We start from the raw sequence: 22,090 nt of genomic DNA on the forward strand, positions 1-22,090 counted from the left end.
TAATCTGCCTAACTATTGGGTTGGCCGGAAAGTTCGTGCGTATTTTTAAGAAAATTTAAATCTTTGAATTTTTGAATTTTTGAATTTTGATACATATTTATTGAATTATATATGTACCATTTTGATGCCACAACTTTTCCACCTTCTAAGGAACGTATACATGTTATTTGTTTTCAGCCATTCCAACATATTCAGACCTGTGTTGCCTACTAAAAATCGGCATGAACTTTCCAGACAGCCTAATACATCTATACCGACTACGTTTGAAATTTTCCATTCGGCCGATAATTTTGGAGTTAGAGCGCTGTATCATTAAGACCGTATCTCTGGGACACCCTGTATAACTAGACTACTAGAAACTTGAGTTGGGGAGGCAATATAAAATGCACGATAACTCGTTTACCTTCGTTCTTATAGCAAAATCGCGAGTGACAATATGTATTAAGAATTGTATTTTACATCTTTTTTGTTATACACAAGTTTTCGATAGGACTGATGGTAACCGAGATATCGACTCTAATCTGCCTAACTATTGGGTTGGCCGGAAAGTTCGTGCGTATTTTTTCGAAAATTTGAATCTTTGAATTTTTGAATTTTTGAATTTTTGAATTTTGATGCATATTTATTGAATTATACATGTACCATTTTGTTGCCACAACTTTTCCACCTTCTAAGGAATGTATACATGTTATTTGTTTTCAGCCATTCCAATATATTCAGACCTGTGTTGCCTACTAAAAATCGGCATGAACTTTCCAGACAGCCCAATACATCCATACCGACTACGTTTGAAATTTTCCATTCGGCCGATAGTTTTAGAGCTCCGTATCACTTAGGACACCCTGCATGCCTAACCCGTGGAAGAATTCTCCTCGCAAATAGTTAATGAATACGTTATCTTTTCCAGAATGAAACCTACGCCGATACCCAACAACGATACCTCAAGCAAGTAGTTCAGCCGTACCTGTTGCCCGCGGAGACAAAATTAACCGAAGACGGTGCATCGAATAAATCGACGAACGGCGCCCCGAGACCAACGGGAACGCATCAGAACGCTTCCAACGACATCGCGACGGTCGAGCATCTTCCCTTTCAAGAAATTGCGCGTCCGAATGCAAGCACAGCGCTCAGAGATTCGTCTGAAAACAGCTTCAACCGCTCGGGCCTCGTTTCCGACGAGCGGATAGCCGTGGAGAACGTTGCCGACTTCGGTCAACGAATTCGCTCGGTATCTTTCAATCACAGGAACGAGAACTTGGGTAGATCAAGATCGAGACAGACCGCGGACGAGGAATACAGGAAACAGCACAGAAAGAACGCTAGGCCTCTGTTGTTTAAAAAACTCAACTTCACAGAGAACGCACCAGGTGTATCACTCGAACACGGACTTGATCGATCACATGACGATCATCACGTCCAGAGAACTCTGAAACGAGACGAAACCGGGGGGGAGTACCTTAAAGTCGACCACCTTGAAAGCAACAAAACGAAACCTATAATTATTCCTTGGACTGTCGATCAGGAAGCGTCTAGATCCGCGACTAGAGACAGCAAACCGAGACAGAAAGATTTTGAACGCGACGGTGCGTTCGCCACGAACGACACTCGGAGATCCATCGCGGCTTCCGTCTTAACTGTGTCTCTGGGAAAGTTCTCTGGTCCGATAGTGGTGCCAGATCTGCCTCATCGGAATAAATACCTCTTCACGCCGACGACCAACCACAACGACCCTTTGAAAGTAGCCTCAACGACGCCAAACACGAAAGAAATAGATGCTAATTATCTGGGAGCGTCGCAGGTAGTCTTAAACCCTCTCCAGGTCGGCGTCGCGCTAATGAACGCCGGACAGGACATGAACTCTGTAAGTGATTCCGTAAATTTACCTCAGATCTATATAAAAAACGAGTCGCAACCACCATTGACCACCGACAACCTCGACAATCTCAGCAATCTCGACAATCTCAGCAATCTCGACAATCTCGGCAATCTCGACAACCAGAGAACAGGTCAAAATGACGGCTCTGTTCTTGGTAACTCGGACCTCCAGAGCGATCAATTGTCGCAGCAAGAGCAGATCTCGGAGGTAGTATCAAATTCACCCACGCAGTCGGTGGAGATTCAGAAGTCAGTGGAGATATTCCACACGGCGCCCGTGCATGAGATACACTATCCTCCAGAGTTCGTTCCCCATGTACAGCAATCCCATGCTAAGCAACGTTTCCAAGAAGAGGACAGAAAGCCACAAAAGGGCCACTTCAAGGAGCACAGGCCTAGCCAAGTAAACGTTTACAAGAACAATGAGATAATTAACGAGATCGTCTCCTCGAGTAACCAAGAACATGGCAAATACGAGTATAACGTGAACGAGAACGACGTTGGCTACTCGAACGCTCAAGCGGATCAAGCTTTGCCCTTGGCCAGCAAGACTAGTTACGTCGTCAAGGAACAAGTAGATAATACACGGTACATCGACACGCTTCCTAAGTACTCCAGAGTCCAACCTAATTCCGAGTTCACCTCTGACCTTGTGCCCAAAGAAATCGCAAGCAATTTTGATTCCACGATTGTTACGCAGTCCCCTAAGATAGAGGGTCTCCCAGGTGTGGTGAACCTGGAGAGTCCTCAAGGGACCCCGGAAGTGTCACAAATTCTACTAGCGAAGACTACGAGCGACACTCCAATGGAACTTAGGCTTCTGATGACAGTTCCTCAACCGTTTCCTGTTGAAAAGGTCATCGAAAAAACAGTCCACGTTCCTCAACCGTTGGACGTGGTGGAGAAGAAGCTTCCTTACCCAGTGGAGAAGGTGATAGAAAAGCAGATAACGATCCCGCACCCGTTTCCTGTGCATATACCCATCGACCGAGTAGTGGAGAAGCAGATCCGCATCCCGTACCCCGTTCACGTGGAAAAAGTGATAGAGAAGAAGGTGCCGTTCGCGATACAGAGGTTCATCGTGCCATTTCCGTTTCACTTCAGAGTCTCGCAGGCAGTCGAGAAGCCTTTTATAGAGAAAGTCCACGAGAAGCACGCCAGGCCGTACACTCTAGAAAACGCGAAGCTGATCAAGTCCGTGGCGATTCCGGTGTACAATGTTCACAACAACGACGGAAATTATCAGATGGCCAGGCAACAGAGTTTTCAAACTTTGCCTGGGCCTTCGTACGAACCTGTCAACGACGACCAGAGTTATCTTAATACGACTCAGTACTATGGTCTTGGATACGCAGCTATTGGCAGGCAACCATCGATGCACGGACTTCCAAAGAAATTTGGATCTCATGGTGTTCAATATCCGCACTTGGTGGCTTACTCGACGTCCATTAACCATAACGGAAATCCTTACGGTAGAGGGACACCTGAAAAGGATAAGATCGTAGATGAGTACGTGGGACCAGTCCCAAGGAAAGTGATTCAAACCTCCCTGGGGATGCAATCGAAGTCTATGCAGTATGCGTCGGATGCTCAAGCTACGATGAGGAGAACCAGGCAAGAAGCAGGGAATACCGGGAGTTTCAGGCAGTCCAAGATGGAGTATGGCTTCAAGCCACCGATGATACCTTCTGTACAGTACGATGAGCAAACTGCAACCAAAGTGGAATAAGAAATTAATAACGGAATTAATAAGAAGAAATTAATAAGAAGAAATTAATAAGAAAGAAATTAATACGAGCCTTGTCATTCTCATTTGAATTTCACTCGAATTTCACTCGTCACAGGACACCCTGTATCGCGAATGTTCATACGTAGTGGATACGATCACCTTAAACATTCCAAAGTCCTACGTTAAGTTGGACGAAATGTGGCGAAATCAGAAAATCCGAATCTCAAAGGGTTACGTAACCGGTGTAAAACCTCTCTGTAATCTCCGTAATTATGTCGAATACTCGAGTATAGAAAGATAAGTGTAAATACGGGATCGCGAAGACATGTATTGTATTTATTGCAAATGTGAATACCCCGCGAGAAATGTTCTATCTTAGTGACTTTTCATTTTGTTAATCATCGAGCGCTTCTGATTTTATCGAATTACATGTACGCATTAGACGATGTATCAGACGAAGACTGACATAAAATAATTGTAAGAACGGACGAGAGAACGTAAGCTCTTCTGTAATCAGTTTATAGAATGTAACGCGTAATAATACATTTTGAAATTGTATCATTCTTATGATATATTAATCGTGCGTTCCAATTTAAATCTCATTTACGGTATTTGTGTGATAATTGTATATTAACAAATTTCTAACGATGCCATTAAGAAGGTATACTTTGAATAGCTTCCTTTATAATTACCGTACTTTTATATTTCCATGTTTTCACTACTAAATTATAAATTCTTTCAAAGTATAATTGTAACGACCAATTTTTTAGATTAAGATTTAGTTGTATAAGCTGTCTACGATATCAAATAAATCTCTTTTTATTACCTATAAGGTCCTGTCAATTATACATTTAATTCTTCGATCTTGATCTCGAAAGATATTTAAAAATATTAACGTTACATTTACAAAATCTCTGCTGCTATCACTTCCAATCAAACCTATTTTCAGGTAGAAAGAAAGCACGATGGTAAACTTCATTGTTTATTCTTGGACGGTACCTGTTTAATGTTCAAACAATATATTAACAATCGTTATCTCATCGGCTCGTTAAAAAAATACAGAAAATACTGATACAGATAAAATAATATTAGGACACTCTGGAGCCCCGCCCAGGATAAAGTCGTTTCTGATTAATAATAATTAACGCGCATTAAATTTACCCATCGCACGTGTTCATACATATACATATATAATAGATAGATTTGTTTATTTATATAACTTTATGTATAATCTGTAAAGAAGGTGAGTCAGTGCCGCTCATTCTCTACGTTGATCTGAAAATCTATATATATATACACAACGCTCGTGTTACGTTAGATTAAAAAAAAAAAAAAAAAAAAGAGAGAGAATTGTACAGTAGAAACTTGATCAGACGATTGCTCGAGCTGAAATTGTTTATACAAAAATACGGAAGTTTGCGGAGCTGAATTTTTTAATTCCTTGCGCTCCATGCTTACAGTTCAGTTTATCGCCGTACCGGCGCTAGGTGAGCTACTCGCATAACTCCTTGGAGCCAGATAAATCATTCGATAATCGGTTGGTGGACCCTGGTAGAGAATAAAAAATGATTGACGTATGTTAACAATCTGTATAATTTGATCCAACGTATAACAACAAACTCTAGATTCCAAGTTTACAATTACACATTGTTAAACAACGCTTCGCATCCTAGATATCGCTTCGCAGCAATTGGGACATAATCGAGATTCTACTGTACCGAGTAAAAATCTTTTTTAAACATAAATTCTCTCACTCGTTCATAGCAGAGGCGCGCTTCGTTTGTTAATGAAAGATCACCTTGCATACTTTCAGACCCAATTTGTAATTTTTAAGATCACAGCTGCTGTACACTGACGTTCCCCCGCGCATAGTCTAGAAAAATGTACAACATAACAACGCTCGTGTGATCGAGCAGACTTTGAGAGAAAGAAATATAACAGAAGAGGGGAGATTTGTTCCTCCGGTTCGCTTAGAAAACGTTTGTTCTGTGAGGTGACCCTTTCGCCGAGGCCTGTCTCCTTAATAACACTTTATCTACCGGGGAATATTTCTAGTGTTTTCAGTTTCAACAGCTGCCTAGAAGAGACTATCGACTGTGGTTAATTTTTCGGTTGTTTACATACTCTCAGCTTTAGTCAACTCGAGTTACTCTAACAGCACTTCATTCGAAGACTTATAGGCTTCGATAGACTTATTTAATAACAGCAACCCACCTAACTACCTTTAGGTGTCCATAGGGTTAATCCACGCTAATAAATAAGCCCGGTAGGTGAAGTGTTAACTTACTTAACGCTTTAACAACCTTTTCTTTGTCCGAGCCTCGAGCAGCCTACGGAAATATGGAATGTTTTGCTTCTTTATGGTACATGAACAACGTGAAAATAATATTCTGCGATAATCGTATTTACAAGACTTACAAATCGCACCTAAGACGAGACAAACTCATTGATTGCGCTTCTATCTCGACACGGTTTTAATCAAAAACACGTTATATTCCATTTCGTAAACTTCTCACTCGTTTCTTCTTTTTGCTGAGCTTTTCGAATTTCTGGAAATTTGTTAGTAAATTTTTGGTATTCCGCTTAATTTCTACTACGTTTTCTACGTCCGAATTTGCGTAATAATTAAAACTAGCTCGAGATGGAAGTGCAACAGATGCGAAAGCATCTCTACATAAAAGCAGTGGCGTAGTCAGATGCACATTTCGCGCTCCGTTATCTTCGACAATTTACAAGTAATGCATTACAATGCGGTTGCGCACACAGATGCATATCACTAAGAATACATTCATAATTTCGTTAAAAGAACGTTCACAACGGCTACGTAAAATGCAAAGTATATCAAAAGATTTCGTAATATTTCTCTTATCTGAAACGCGTCATAAATTACGATCAAACATATTTATGTTGAACATTAAAAATGGAAAAGAGATTCATCGACCAAATGTCGTTCTTCCCGGCATACAAAATTTCACTCAAACTAACTTACCTTTGAGGTTGAAAATTTAAAGTATCCATGAATCAGATTTTGTTTTCCAGGCACACAAAGTTACTTCCAACAAGAATTCCGACATTTCCGATACGCAGCTTCGCAATCCCCGTGTTACATTGCAAAAGTTGCGTAGAATTCAGTCTTGTGCTCCACGAAAAAATTCCCCTTTATTGAAACTGGATAAAATCTCTCAAAAATGTTTAAAATTCGTATAAAATGTTAAAATTCGTATAAATAAATATAAAAAAAAAAAAAAAAAAATAAAAATTGAAAAGCCCCGCTTTCAGAGTCTTTCTATCGCTCCCGATCCCTTCGTAACTTCTCGTGACATTTCGATGACATAAAATCTAAACGGAAAATAGTTGATTCTTTAAAATTAAAACCAGTCAAACTGCAATGCCTTCCAAACATCGATGAATGAAATTCACAACCCTTACGAATCTAATAATGTGGCATGGTAAACAATGAAACTATATCTGAAAGGAAGCAAATAAAAATAGCAAAGACAAACAACAATTGCAACAATTGAAACAATTTGCAAATTACTTCGACGGATCACATTAAAAAGGCACTTACTGGCTCTACTAAGAGAATTATTATCGTCAGCTGCTGGTCTATTTGCTTTCCTTGTATCACCTCAACGTTCTAACTACGTCACTGCATGAAAGAGTTAAACTATCTAACACTCGGACTTGTCTTCTTCGACTAACTGTTGCGTGTCCTTCCCCGAGTCCACGGGCGTGGGATCGAGTTCCTTTCTCTTCAGGTGCAACTGAGGCGGTTCTTTGTGTTGGATGCTGGATGGCTTCATCTCAGCAGGTAGCTCGTACATGCTGCTTGCACCAGTGCCATTGGTAGCGCCTGTCTCAGTGTTCACAGCGTCGTACATGGGATTGCTGAAATCTCTGTTCTTGGTGCTCACGTCGCCCAGGTTGTACTCCACGTCCAGGGGTTCCTATTCGACAAATAAATCTTTGATTGTTTCGAAGCTTTGAACGCGCGTGACTTCCCTTTTCGAGAAGTACGAAGAGAATAAAGAGGAATATTTACGTACCATTCTTTCGTGAGCAGGTGTGCCAAACTCGACGTTGCTTCCCTGTCTGAAAGACACACTCTGAGCACCAGTTAGACTGCCAAGACCACCAGGCTTTCCACTGAGAATGAAACTCGGAATTAATGCGCCGTTAAATACATCATGCTCCATCAAACAAAAATTATTTCTATCATTTGTACTCACAACGGTCGTTTCTTGAGCACCATAATGACAGCTGCAGCTCCTAGCAGAACCAAGACAGAGATAACGATAGGAATAACGATTGCTGCAGTGGCGTTGCCAGACCAGACAACCACCAATCCCGTTTCGCAATGCTCTCCGTGGAAATAAGGCGGGCAGGAGCACTGTAACTTATTGTCGCCCTCCGTTTCTTGACATAGTCCACCGTTTCTGCAAGGACAAATTCTTGGCGCAGGTAAAGGCCTCTCGTTCGTTGCATCGCAGTGTCTTTCGTTGGATAACATAGAGTCCCTTTGCTGAAGTGGACCGATGCTGTCGGAACAAAGGCATCGATTTCCACCAGGTATAGGAACGCACAGGTGCGTGCATTGGTCATCGTGACAGAGATTCCTTAAGGTGGTGTTGTATCTCAGCGGGTGGTACACTTTGACTCCTCCGGGAACAGGGATGTTCCTAACGATAGTTTGCGGCACTCCTCTGCCGAATTTGTCCTGTCGGATCAGCTCACCGGTATTCCTGGTCGTCCAGTAAAGAGTGCTTTCGAAAATGTCCAACGACAACGGATGCTTCAGACTTTCACCTTTAAGGACCACTTTTCTGTTCGAGCCATCTTGGTTGATGGATTCTATGGTGTTGAGCTTGCTATCGGCCCAGTAAAGGACATGATCCATAGCGTAATCGATGCTGAGGGCAACAGGGTGACCGATACGTTCCGTGACCAGTTGTTTTCTCTTGTCGCCATCCATCCAAGCAGTTTCGATCTTGGCCTGACTGCCAACATCTGCCCAGATAGCTCTACCGATCTCGGGGTCTACCACGATCGAAATTGGAATCTCTAGACCCACCGTTACCAAACTTCGACGGTACCTGCCGTCAGCTTTCGAGACCATTACTCGGCCAAACGGTGTCGCGCCTGAAGAGTCAATCTCTGTCCAGTAAAGATTACCAGAAATCCAATCGACTGCTAAACTCGTGGGCGTTGAGTCGCTTTTTATGTTGAGATCCTGCGCGTATCCAATCTTGACCTGTCCGTGTTTAGCGTTCACCATGTAGGACCTCTTGAAGGAAGAGTCGTGGCTATCGATCCAGAACACGTATTCCTGTCTAGGATCGAAATCGATAGACTGTACTCTCTTCTCGTTGGCGATCACTTCGATTTCGTCCTTCTTATGAAGGTCGTACGCCCTGATTTCTGGCCCGTTCGCAAACATTATCATCGCTTCGGTGTCCTGAGCTTTGCAGACTCCGCTGCGATTGTCGGAAAGCTCGAAACCCTTTCGGCAGGAGCAGGAATAAGTTCCGTTCATGTTGGTACACAATTGAGAACACTGATGTTGCCCTGTGGAACATTCGTTGATGTCCTCGCAATGCTTTTTATTCTCTTGGGAAATTATGTAACCGGGATAACAGGCGCAAATGTAACCGCCGTCTGTTATATTGTGGCAATAGTGCGAACAACCTCCTTTGTTGCTGTCCAAGCAGGGCTTGTTGTGATCTGCGAGGAAATTATATCGTTACATTGGTAATTTAACATTGATCAGTAATACTGAATATTAATCAAGTTGATGCGTAAAAACTTACGACAACCAAGTTCATCGGAGGAGTCGCCGCAGTCATCAGCAAAGTCACAGAGTTTCGATCGGTCGATGCACTTTTTATTCGCGCAAGTGTACTCTGTTATCGGATCGCAAGGGCGAATCCTGGTTGCGCACATCGTCATGTTGTTCTCGTCGGATCCGTCACCGCAGTTGTCGACACCGTCACATAATTGATACTTGGTGATGCATTTGTGATTGGCGCACTGGAACCTCCTCGTTATATCGCACTTGAAGTTTTCTGTAATGCCGTTGAATCGGTAAAGATACTCTGGAAGAAACACATGGCCCTAATAAAAATAAAAATCTTACCACACATGCTTTGGTTTTCATCAGAACCGTCGCCGCAATCGTCGCTTCCGTCGCATATGTCTGTAAGGTACACGCACAGGTTGTTGTCACACTGGAACCTCGTTTGTGGACAATACCTTCCACCAGGATACTTGGGTGGACAATCTATTTCATCGCTCATGTCTCGACAATCTCTCGTTCCGTCGCATCTTAGATAAGACGCTATACAGTGGCCACTTCTACATTGGAAAGTATTGTTCTGCAATAAATTCATATTTATAATTAAAGGTTGAACGGTTAAAAGTAAAAAAAACCTGTACAATAGGATTTTTTAAACGAAAGAGTCTGTATAACGTACCTGGCAGACAAATGTCTGACAACCGGTCTCATCGCTGTTGTCGCCGCAATCGTCCTCGTTGTCGCACCTCCACCTAGAAGCGATGCATTTGCCATTGTCGCAGCGGAATTCCGATTCTGAGCATTTTCTGTAGCGATCCTTGCACATTGCTTCGGCTTCGTCGCTTCCATCCCCGCAATCGTCGGCAAAGTCGCAGAGCCATTGCTTAGGCACGCATCTGTTATTAGCGCATTTGAAATCCATTTCAGGGTCGCATTTAGGACAGTTCTCAGGACGTTCGTCGGATCCGTCGCGACAGTCGTCCTTGCCGTCGCAGAACAACCATTTAGGTATGCAACGATAGTTTGCGTGGCCTGGACACCGTTCCCAACCGATGGTGCAGTTCCTTTGCCGACACATGTAAGCTGGCTCGTCGCTGTCGTCGCCGCAGTCGTTATCAGAGTCGCACATCCATACTTTCTGAATGCATCTGCCATTTTTGCAGTTGAACTCCGTATCTGGGTCGCAGGGTCGGTTGTCTGGGGAGAAACATGGGTAGTTTAAGAGGATTCTTTCGTTATTAAACCTTTGCACGCGAGGCACTTTTTTCTGGTATCTACCAGCAACTCGAGATACTTTCTTAGCATTCTATTGCCACGAATGGTAAACTTAGATTTACTTCAAAGATGAGATCTCTAATTTGGGAATTGAGACTCGGGTCACTTTTGTCTCACAGAGTTATTTCATTGACACTTCTAGTTCCCAAGAAATTAAACTTAAACAAACATTATTGCTGGTTGATTTGCTACGTGAAACCTAGTGGTGACTGAGAGTCACCTCTCGAGCGTAAAGGATTAACATTGACTCTCCTAGCAAAGAATACTAACGACAGATGGCGGGATCTTCGTCGCTACCGTCCTTGCAGTCAGCGTCTCCGTCACATTTCCAAGATTCATGGATGCAACGTCCATTCGACTTGCACTTGAACTCCAATTCGCCGCATTCCAAAGAGCAGTGAGCTTCGTCGCTTTTGTCACCGCAGTCGTCAGCACCGTCACAGACGGCCACGTTGGGTCTGCAATTGCCGTTTGCACACTGGAAGACGCTGGGACGGCAAACACGCGTCGGGCAATTCCATTGTTCGTCGGAGCCGTCTTTGCAATCCTTTTCACCGTCGCATCTACGAAACGTAATAATCATATGAACGTTTATAATCGCAATTTTTATAATAATATAATGTTTGCCAACGGACCAGAAATTATTCGCGAACAACGTAGCGATACTCACCGCCAATACCAAGGTATGCATTTCTCATCCGGAGGTCCACAACGATGCTGGCCAGCGGTGCAGTTAGCGGTACAAGTCTTGCCATCCTTATCCAATATGAACTGATTAGGGCACTTGCACTTGTACGACGTAACACCTGGTTGCCCGTATTCCTCGAGCAGATAGGAACTCGCAGGTGGCGATAGCAAGCAGAGATGCGAGCAACCGCCATTGTTTTTCATACAAGGATTGTAATAAGGCAATTGTCGCAGAGCATGGTAAGCATGGATGTCGTATGGTCGGTGAGTAGTGTTGCGTAGCACTCTCAAATTAGCACCGGTGAACTTTTCAGCCCTGCTGATAGCCTTCAGGTTCCAATCGGTCCAGAAAATGTGTTCGTCGAAGACAGTGATAGCAAAGACGTGGGGTACGGCGGATCCAGTAAGGACCTTTCGTCTGTTTTGACCCTCCAAGTCAGCGAACGCGATGTAATCGAGATGAGCATCTGCCCAGAATATCCTATCGGTGAAGTAGTCGATGGTTAAAGCATTGGGCCAAGCGATACCATCCTCCAATGTAAGGATTCTTGTGAAGTTGCTGCCATCCATTCCCATTTTGCCAATGTAAGCCTGAAAATCAAAGAGTTGGTACTTGTAATAAATATATACAATATATAATATAATAATATATAATATAGATAACAAAGTGATTTATCCTTGTCAATGTTATTCTATTACCTGAAGATGCCAAGAAGTGAAATACAAGTAGCCAGTTCCAGGATGAACGACAATGGCGCGTGGATCTGCTATTCCAGTTAGTAGAGTCTTCCTGTTGGTTCCATTAAGTTCAGCAACATCCAAGTGTTTAGCGTGGCGATCCAACCAGTATAACTTTCGACCAACCCAGTCGATAGCTATTCCTTCCAATCCAAGGCTATCGTGTTTGATAATCGCCTCTTTTTCGCCTCCGGCGATCGGTGCTCTAAAAGAAACCTTCGTAGAAGAAAACGATCCTGCAAACTTTTAAGGGCAGGACGCGACATTCGGATCATCGACAATCGACATTATTAAAAGTGTAGAAAAAGTTTGAAGAAAATCCATGATCCAAACACCGACGTGTCGTGTCCATTCCTTGAATCGTAAATTCTATCGATCATCCAAAGTTACCTATAAATGGTCTTGGCAGTCACGTCGCAGAAGTACAGCATCTGTTCAGCGTAATCGGAATCTAAAGCAACGACATTGATGAGATCCTGGTGCATCAGGCTATAATTCGAAGCATCGATGGACATATTCCTGACGTAATATTTATTGGTGAAGATGATCCACGGCTGGATGTTGTCGCGTCTCTTGCAGGTGTGTTTATCAGGCGCGCGATCGTACCATAATCGATTGCACTTGCAGTAAAAGCTCCCAGGAGTGTTTTCGCACTGCTGGCTACAAACTCCTGGCGTCTCCGTGCACTCGTCTATGTCTTCGCACGCCTTTCCGTCGCTCAATAACTTGTAACCGGGATTGCACTCGCAATAATATCCCGTCGGCGTGTCGACGCACTTGTGTCCGCACTGGTTCAACTCTACTCGTGCACACTCGTCGACGTTGCAATGAGCTGGTTCGTCGCTCTCGTCCGAGCAATCGGGTTCCTTGTTACAGACCAAGCGTTGGTCGATGCAGTTTCCATTCGCGCACATGAACTCTCCCGGGTTCGGACAAGTCACGTTCTTCACCTTCGGCGCGCATCCATCTTCATCGGAATGATCTCCGCAATCGTCTTGCCCGTCGCAACGGAACTGCTTCCTGATGCACTTGAAGTTATGGCAGCTGAATTCCTGGCTGGTACACGGCTTGTATCTCGAGTTACAGAACTTCCCTTCGTCGCTACCATCCCCGCAATCGTTATCGTGATCGCACAGCCAATTCTGATTCAAGCAGCGCCCGTTATCGCACGTGAACTGATCCTCTCCGCAAGGTATAGGCGTAGGACAATGAAGCATGGTCACGTTCTCATCGGCAGCGTCCACGCAATCAGGTTCTCCATCGCATAACCACTTCTTGGGGATGCATTGAGCCCTGTTCCACACCTTATTCGCTGTGCAAGTGAACTCTGTTTCCTCGTCGCACTTTCTGTCGTTGCATTGGTGTCTCTCGTCTTCATCCGAGTAATCAGAGCAATCGTTATCCCCGTCACAGATGTAGATCCTCGGTATACAGTTTCCATTATCACAGGTGAATAGATCCCCGAAGCAGGTTCTGCCCTCTGACTGACAGTACCCGACGGGTTCGTCGCTGCCGTCTAAACAATCGTCGTCACCGTCGCAGTACCACGTAGCAGGGATGCATCTGTGATTAGAGCACCTTATACTATTCTGAGGACAGGTTCTTTGAGCGCAATGCAGAGGATTCTCGTCGCTGTTATCACCGCAATCGTTATCTCCGTCGCAGAGCCAATATGGCTCTACACAGATATTAGTCTTGTCGCACTTGAGATGATTAGGCGGACAGGTAGTGTTCATCGGGCAACGTTCGTGGGTCTCGTCGGAGGTGACATTGTCCTTGCAATCATTGACCCCGTTACAGACCTGGGACTGTGGTATGCACCGATGATTAGCACAGGTGAACTCTCCAGCAGCGCAGGGCGGGTAAACGCAGCCCTCCTCGTCGCTCCCGTCCCTGCAATCGTTCTCGTGATCGCATTTCCAGCTCTTGAAGATGCACCTGCCGTTGTTGCACCTGAACTCGTTGGGGCTGCAGGAATGATACGAGCAATAGTTGACGTCCTCGTCCGAACGGTCCCCGCAGTCGTCGTCGCTGTCGCAGGCCCACATCCTGGAGATGCAACGGCCGTTTCTGCAGGCGAATTTGCTGGAGTCGCAGGTCACGTTCTTCGGCACGCACATTCTGTCCTCGTTGACTAGTCTGCTGCTGTCGTTGCACTTGCACTCCACGGAGCCGTTCACGCCGGGATGGCAGGACTGGTCGCAGCCACCGTTGGAGATGTTGCAAGGATTCACTTCGCATTGCTGCCTGCCTGCCGAGTATATGTGCAGATCTCTCGGGGAGTCCTCTAGGCGCTTCACGAGCTCCACCTTGTTGGCACCTGTGTGCTTCTCTGCGCGGTAGACACCTCTTAACTGAAGGTCTGTCCAGTAGATGTGTTCCCTGAACACGGTTATGGCAAACGGGTAAATAGTGGCACTGACTAGGACCTGGCGGCTGGTACCATCTAATTGCGAGCGTTCTATCTTCTCACGGACAGCGTCTGTCCAGTACAACATCCTGTCTTCGTAGTCGATGGCCAGGCCGCTGGGTTGTGAGAGGTCTTTGTCTATGATGGCTTTTTTCAACGAGCCTGCCATGGTGGTGCGGAAGATCTTGCCGGAGGTACCGAAACGTCCCCAGTCGGTGAAATAGAGGGAACCGTTGCAAGGGTCCACGACGATGGCCCTGGGTCTGTCCACTCTGGCGATCATCACTAGATTAGAACCGTCTATATCCATGGCGTAGATGCTGTTGTTGGAAGAGTCCGTCCAGTAGACCTTCTTCTGCGTCCAGTCGTAGGAAATCCCTTCAGGGTTTATTCCCTTGTTGATCAGAGTGTGAATCTCCGAAGAGGAAGGATTATCTGCCTGCATCCAGGCTATCTTTGCCCAGGGTCTGATCTGAGTAAACAGAAGCTTTTTATCTTTGTAATCAAAGTCTACGCCTACTACGTTCGTCAGGTTCACTACTGGAGCAAACGGCACGCTGGTGTTTTGAGGGTCCAGGCCTATGGACCTTATCTCTGTTCTGGTGGCGAACACTAGGTACTCGTCTACGTTCTCGCAGCTCTTGCCATCCGATGCTAGTTTGCCTATGGCGCAATCGCACTTGTACTCTGCCGTGCTGTCTTTAGGCATGGCGAAGCAGAGCTGAGAGCAGCCGGCATTGCCACTCTTGGAGCAAGGATTGGTGGGGTCTGCGGGTTGACTGTTCTGGTCGAACATGACAATGTCCCTTAATTTGGGTAGATTGGACCTGACTGTCGTCGGCAGGCTGACGTTGGCTCGCTTGCTGGCCTTGAAGACCGTTGCTAGGTTCCTGTCCACCCAGTAGACATCATTTCCGTAGATAGCGACACCCATAGGGTTAGGAAGATTGCGACGAATGATTTCGCGATTACCACCGGTGTAGGAGACCTTTTGTATGGTGTCTTGCTTCGAGTCTACCCAGTAGACGTCATGAGTCGCCATGTCTATGGTTATGTCCCGTGGAGTGCTGATACCCGAGGTCACAATAGGCATCCAGTTGCTACCGTCCAGGTGCGCCTTACCTAATTTAGGATACTGTCCATAATCGATCCAATACAGGTATCGTTTGATAGGATTCACGGCCAGTTCTCTCGGCGAGTCCGTGGTCTTCTTCACCAACACCTTTCTATTGCTACCATCGAGCTTGCACACCTCGACGTAATTGTCGTGCGGAAATACGTTGGTGAAATATAAATTCCCAGCTACCCAGTCGATAGCCAAACCCCTGATGCCATTCGACCCGATACCCTGCTTCACGATATGCTGCAATTCGGTTCCGTTCGGTCTGACCCTGAAGATACCGTTCCAAACACCTCTGTTGAACTCCACCCAATAGATCCAATTCCCAGCGTAGTAAACGTCCACGTGAAGAATGTGATGACCCACTCCCGCGATAGGTACCATCGCCTCTTTGGCATCCTTCAGGCTGTAACCTCTAGCTACGTCCAGCTGGGTCACCACGGCGAAGGTCTTGAAGGGCTCGCACGAGGTGTCGGTGACCCGACGGTACTCCATGCCGCAAGCACAGACCCTGGTTCCCCCAGAGGCCGGCAAACAGATCTGTTCGCAGCCTCCGTTGTTCACGAAACAGGGATGATCACCTGTGACCCTTTTCTTGTAGATAGTCAGAGTCTTCAGCGCCGAATCGTTGTCTATTATCGTCGTGGGATTGAGTCCATCTGGCAGGTCCACCTTCTCGACTTTATCGTACTGAGGATCCAAGAGGTAGAGCCTGGATTCGTGAACAGCGAGAGCTTTCGGGAATGCTATATTCTCGGAGACGATCGTCCTCGGGTTCTTTCCGTCGGTGGAAATTGCTACGATTAGCGCAGGGTACAAAGAGCTGAAGTAGACCGTTTTACTGGGAATATCGATCGTGATCGCCTCTGGTCTTTCCACATTTTCTACGAGAATGATAGGATTCGTGCCGTCCATGTTGACCCTGCCGATCTTCATAGGAATACCAAAGCTGCCTTCGTCCACCCAGAAGATGTGCCCTTCGAGAGGGTCCACGCACATGGCCTTGGGTTTAGCTACAGAAGTCTTATTCCCGTCGTTGGCTAGCACTATGGTCCTGTACCTTGTCTTACCGTCGACTTTTATAGCCTCGATATTAGAAGCAAACTTGTTGCCTATAAAAAGATTCCTTCCCAGCCAATCGAACGCCATTGCTGAAGGAGCACCGACGATACCGCTGTCTCCGGAGGGATTAGGAAACTCTGTTCTGTTACCTCCGTTATACGGACAAGTATAAATAGTGCCGTTCTCGTCATCGTCGTCTTTGGTCTGTAACCAGTAGATCATCCTCTCTTTCCTATCGTAATCGATGAATCTTCCTCCTTCGACACCCACGACAGGGGTTATGTAACCGGTCTTGGTGCTGCCTGGAACCAGAGAGACGTCCACGATCTGCGAACCCCTCAACACCATCAAGTACGGAGTTTCTTCTTCCAGGCACTGTCCATTAGGCAGCAGCTTGAACCCAACCTGGCATTTGCAGTTGTAGCCCTGAGGATTGGAGGGTGACAGCAGGCATAGATGAGCACAGGTTGCATTGGCGCAAGGGTTGACCGTGATTGGCTGCAGAACAGGATGGTGTACGTGTATGGACAGTGGCTGAGATATCAAGTGAGAAACGACCGTTTGATTAACCCCGTAGAATTTGTGAGCAGACAAGACCCTGTTTAGCTGTCTGTCCGTCCAGTACATGGTGTCCTCGAAGAGCGTCAAGGAATGAGGATGCAGGAGATAGTGCGAACTAGCCAGCACCTGAATCCTCTTGCTCCCATCGTAAAGGCAAGTGTCAATGAAGTCCAGCTTACTATCGGCAAAGTATATCCTCTTGTTGGCTATATCCAAAGCCAAGCCGTTAGGCCAGTAGATCTTGGTGTGGATGATGGTGGACCTGTTCGTCCCATCCATCCCTATCCTCTCTATCCTAGGATTCTCGCCCCAGTCCGTCCAGAAGAGCCACCTGGCCCCTGGACTAGGGTCTAGACACATACCTCTGGGCTGGGTGATGTTCTCTTTCACCAGGATCATCCTGCTAGCACCTGTCTCCTTGGCTACCTCGATGGTGTTCAGTTTAGAGTCCAGCCAGTAGAGATTCTGACCTATCCAATCGTAAGCAAGCCCTTCTACCAAGTCCAACCCGGTCGATATAACGTCTTCAGGGTCGGTGCCTCTGTCCAGTCTGGATATCTTCTTCAATTTCATGTCCGACCAGAAGATGGTGCCCGTGTGCATGTTACTAGCAGTCGCCACGACGTTCTCCACGTTGATAGGCACCCTCTCGAGCGCCTGGTCCTGAAGATCCGCCACTAGAATGGTGTGTCTGTTGGAGATTATTAAGAACGCGGCGCTGTGGTTGAACGCTTTGCAAGTATGTTTATCCTTCTCCAAGGTGTAGCCTTCGACGCAGTTGCAATAATAGCCTCCTTTGATGTTCATACAGACCTGGGAGCACTTGCCAGGTGGTTCGCATTCGTTCAAGTCCTGGCAAGTGTAGCCATCCTTGCTCAACTCTTCCCCAGGAGGACAAGTGCATTGGGTTCCCATGGGTGTTTCTAAACAGCCGTTACTGCAATACCGTCCCCTGTACTTGCACTCCTCGAAGTCGCACCCAGGACCCTCGTCAGCTCCATTAGGGCAATCTAGCTTTCCATCGCAGACACTGGTCATATTCACGCAACGGTCAGTGACGTTGGGACACTTCCACTGCTGGGATTCGCACTTGAATTCGGGAGCTGTACAAGCATGCAACTCGGTATCCTCGTCGGAGCCATCTCCGCAGTCGTCCTTCCCGTCGCAAATATAAGCCTTAAACACGCATTTTTCATTCCTACACTTGTAGAAACCTGGCTGGCAGCCTACGTGTCCGCAGGATGGTCCCGGCTCGTCGGATTTATCGGGACAGTCCGGAGTCCCATCGCAATACCAGCTTCTGGGTATGCAGATAGCACTGCTGACACACTGGAACTGCTTCGCCACGTTACATTGATCCGGTGCCAGAGTAGGGCAACCCACCTCGTCGCTGCCATCGTTACAGTCCGAAATCCCGTCGCACTTATACGAATCAAGAACGCACATCTTCTGATCGGCACACGTAAACTGAGTGCTGAGACATGTAACGGGTGGACAGTCCATCTCATCCTGCTGATCGAAGCAGTCGTTATCTCCATCGCAGACCCAAGATTGGGGGATACAATGGCCCGACCTTGGACAGGTAAATTGAAAGTAGGAACAGGTCTTGGCGACGCAGAATTCACCCTCGTCCGAGCTGTCCCCGCAGTCGTTCTCCGAGTCGCACTTCCAGGTGTTCGGTATGCATCTGTTGTTCGCGCAGGCGAACTGGTTGGCGCTGCAGGTCACGTTGGGGCACCCTGCCTCGTCGCTGTAGTCGCCGCAGTCGTTCTCCGAGTCGCACCGGAAGCCTATGGGCACGCATCTCCCGGACTTGCACTGGAACTCGTTCGGGCCGCATGTAGGCTTGGTGCAATTCTGCTCGTCGCTGTTATCCAAGCAGTCGTTTTCACCGTCGCAGACCCAGGTGTGAGAGACGCACCTCTGGTTGGCGCAGGTAAAGTCCCAACCGTTGGGACAGGCTTCCAGGGGTGGTTCCCCTTCGGGGTCTGGGGCGCAGGTCCTTTCGTCTGGTTGAATGCGTTCGCCATAAGGACAACCACAGACTCGCGTCAGTCTGGATGTCCCGTACCTGTTGGTGTTGTTCTGGGGGATGGCGAAACAGAGTTTCTCGCAGCCACCGTTGTTGATGGTACACGGGTGGTCTCGAGGAGTAGTCTGAATCTCGTGGCTAAAGACTTTCACCCCGTAAAGTCTGTTGGTGGCGGGTTCTCGCACCAGGATGGACTCCTGATCGCCCGTCTCTTTGTGAAGACGGATAATGGCGTCTAGACGCCAGTCGGTGATGTACATCCACTCTTCGTGAATCGCCATGGAGAACGGGTGCCTGATAAGCCTGGAATTCACCGTTTTAACGTCCGTGCCGTTCAGATTCGAGTGCTGGACGTGGTCCAACAGAGCGTCGCACCAGTAAAGTCTATCCTTGGCGAAGTCGATGGCCAAACCGTTAGGCCAGCCTAGAGTCAAGTTTTTGAAAACTACCAGATTCGAGCCATCTGTGTAAGCTCTGCTGATGTTAGCAGGCCTGTCCCACTCGGAGAAGAAAACGAATCCATGGTTTGGGTGGATGACGATAGCCCTGGGGCGCTTCAGGTTCTTCAATAGAGTTCTACGGTAGGTTACGTTCTGAGTACTGAGGACGTTCAAGGTTCCCTTGCGGGAGTCGATGTAGTAAAGGTTCTTGGAGGCCCAGTCGACGGCCAGACCTTCTACTCCTTCGTTCTGACTGGCTAGGACGATCTCCCTGCCACTTCCATCCAGATAGATTCTGTAGATCACGTCCTGGAGGACGTCGCTGTAGTAGATGTGCATATTTCGAGCGTCGTAGTCCAGGCCGACGAACCTGGCTCTCCTGGACACGATGGGCAGTATGGCGTCGCTGAACCCTTCCATTACAGGGTCCAGGACTCTGCCTTTGATGAACCTCTGCTGGGAGTACATCAAGAACTCCTGCGCTGGATTGCAGTTCCTCTGATCGCTAGAAAGCTTCCAGCGTATGTCGCAAGCGCACCGATAACCTAACCTGTTCTCCTGATCGCTGGCTGCTGTGACGATGCACATGTGCTGGCAGCCACCGTTGTTGTTCCCGCAGGGATTGGAAACGGTTGGTTGCGTGAGCGGATGAAGAGCCTTGATGGCCTTTGCGTCCCTCATCTTGAACACCGTCTGTAGGGAATAGTCGCCCTGGGTCTTGTCCATGCTCATGATCGACTGCTTGGTGTTGTCCGTCCAGTAGATCTTGTTCTCGAAGAGGGTGAGCCTGGTAGGAGATGGCGTGTGCGATCCCCTGAGCACCATCACTCTGTTCTTGCCTAAATAATCGGCTGTCTCTATATAGTCCAGCTGCGAATCGCACCAGAAGATCCTCCTAGCGATCACGTCGACTGCCACACCCGAGACTCTGTAAGCTGCTTCGGAGACGACCGGGAAGGCGTTGGTGCCGTCCATGTTGGCTCTGAGGACCTGCTTGCTGTCAGCAACAAACATCAGGCCCACGGTGGGGTCCAAACCAATGTCCGCTGGGCTGGTCAAGTTCGAGCCGAGGGCTATGCCGTGATACCTGCCGTACAACTCGAACACGTCTATTTTTTGAACGAGCGAGTCCACCACGTACAGCTTCTGCCCTATCCAGTCCACGGCGATGGCCACTGGCCCCCCGGACCTCACCAAATAGAAATCTACGTTCGAACCGGTTCCTTCGCCGTACAGAGGCTGCATGTGGACCTTTCTGGTCTTCACGTCGCTCCAGAAGAGCATGTTTTTCGAGTAGAGGTAGTCCACTCCGCTGGCACCCGTGGTGTTGGCAACGATTACTCTGTCTTCACCCGTGGGCGACATCCTCCACACGGCACGCTCTTGCGCGACTAACAGCTCCAAGTTGATCCCATCGTGGGCCAACGCTTTGCATTTGTTGCGACCCTCGAGAACGAAGCCTGACGCGCAACTGCATATATAGGAACCGTCCGTGTTCTCGCATAGCTGCTCGCAAAAGCCCCATTCCGAACATTCGTCGCGGTCTGGCAAAGAGAAAACGGAAAACAACTTTTGTATAAACATTTTTTCGATAGCTTTATACGTTCGTTTTGCGTAATAAGACAAATTAGACGTACCTACGCAAGTTCTCGAGTCGTTAGAGAGAACCCTGCCCTCGGGACAGTAACAAGCTCCTCCCATGGGAGAGGCCTGACACTTGTACTGGCATCCCAGCACGTTGCACATACTCGTCGCTGTGAACAGAGAAAGTGTTGCGGTAAAGTTCACTCAATTTCCATGGATGTAAACTTCGTTTAAATTGACCGTTAGATTTTCCATATATTTGATCAATTTCCTCGGTAGATATTCCTCGAAGAATGGGAATTAACATACCTGTCCTGAAGATCCATTTAAGCGTTAATAAAACAAAAAGTCAGACATGTTTTAAAATTGAAACGACAAAGTATAGAAAATTCTACGTGGTATTAACCCTTTGCGCTCGAGGCCTTCTTTTCTGGTATCTTTCGTTTTATTCTTTTAGCAACTCGAGATGCTTTCTTGGCATTCTACATTCTACATTCTGTATTGCCACGAATGTTAAGCCTCGATCGACTTCGAAGATGTTATTTTATTGACACTTTCGGTTCCAAAGAAATTAAACCTAAAGAAATTAAATACAAATCCAGTTATTGTTGGTAGATTTGCTACGTGAAACCTACCGACTGAGTCACCTCAGACTGAGACTCACCTCAGGCTGAGACTCACCTCAGACTGAGACTCACCTCAGACTGAGACTCACCTCAGACTGAGACTCACCTCAGACTGAGACTCACCTCAGACTGAGACTCACCTCAGACTGAGACTCACCTC

General features: G+C 46.9%; 2 protein-coding genes across 4 annotated transcripts in view; one reads left to right on the forward strand and one right to left on the reverse strand.

Annotated features, from left to right (window-relative positions):
* Positions 1-4,420, forward strand: part of LOC128878898 (uncharacterized) — a 14,968-nt gene extending 10,548 nt beyond the window's left edge. For all 3 annotated transcript variants that reach the window (XM_054127552.1, XM_054127554.1, XM_054127553.1), the window contains one exon: positions 908-4,420. In XM_054127552.1, coding sequence (XP_053983527.1) covers positions 908-3,604 — 2,697 coding nt within the window. In that variant the 3' untranslated portion in view covers positions 3,605-4,420. The remainder of the gene's footprint in view (positions 1-907) is intronic.
* Positions 4,421-4,573: 153 nt separating this feature from the next.
* On the reverse strand, positions 4,574-21,489 carry LOC128878897 (low-density lipoprotein receptor-related protein 2). Its single transcript, XM_054127551.1, has 11 exons — positions 21,358-21,489; positions 12,486-21,264; positions 12,057-12,300; positions 11,341-11,948; positions 10,941-11,233; positions 10,075-10,592; positions 9,738-9,975; positions 9,412-9,666; positions 7,834-9,325; positions 7,651-7,750; positions 4,574-7,551 (listed from the first exon to the last, which is right to left on the reverse strand). The coding sequence occupies exons 1-11, from the start codon at positions 21,464-21,466 to the stop codon at positions 7,276-7,278; spliced, it is 12,912 nt and encodes a 4,303-aa protein (XP_053983526.1). The 5' UTR covers positions 21,467-21,489; the 3' UTR covers positions 4,574-7,275.
* Positions 21,490-22,090: the final 601 nt, after the last annotated feature.

The sequence above is a fragment of the Hylaeus volcanicus genome, chromosome 6, assembly GCF_026283585.1.
Source record: "Hylaeus volcanicus isolate JK05 chromosome 6, UHH_iyHylVolc1.0_haploid, whole genome shotgun sequence".
In the NCBI taxonomy this organism is placed as follows: Eukaryota; Metazoa; Arthropoda; class Insecta; order Hymenoptera; family Colletidae; genus Hylaeus; species Hylaeus volcanicus.

Excerpts from the sequence above, each read along its gene's own strand:
- LOC128878897 (XM_054127551.1), bottom strand. The coding sequence starts at position 21,466 with ATGTGCAACGTGCTGGGATGCCAGTACAAGTGTCAGGCCTCTCCCATG. Across the intron at positions 11,949-12,056 it reads TCACTTCTTGGCATCTTCAG|GCTTACATTGGCAAAATGGG; the intron begins GTAATAGAATAA and ends TTTGATTTTCAG. Across the intron at positions 9,667-9,737 it reads TGAAAACCAAAGCATGTGTG|AAAACTTCAAGTGCGATATA; the intron begins GTAAGATTTTTA and ends ACGGCATTACAG.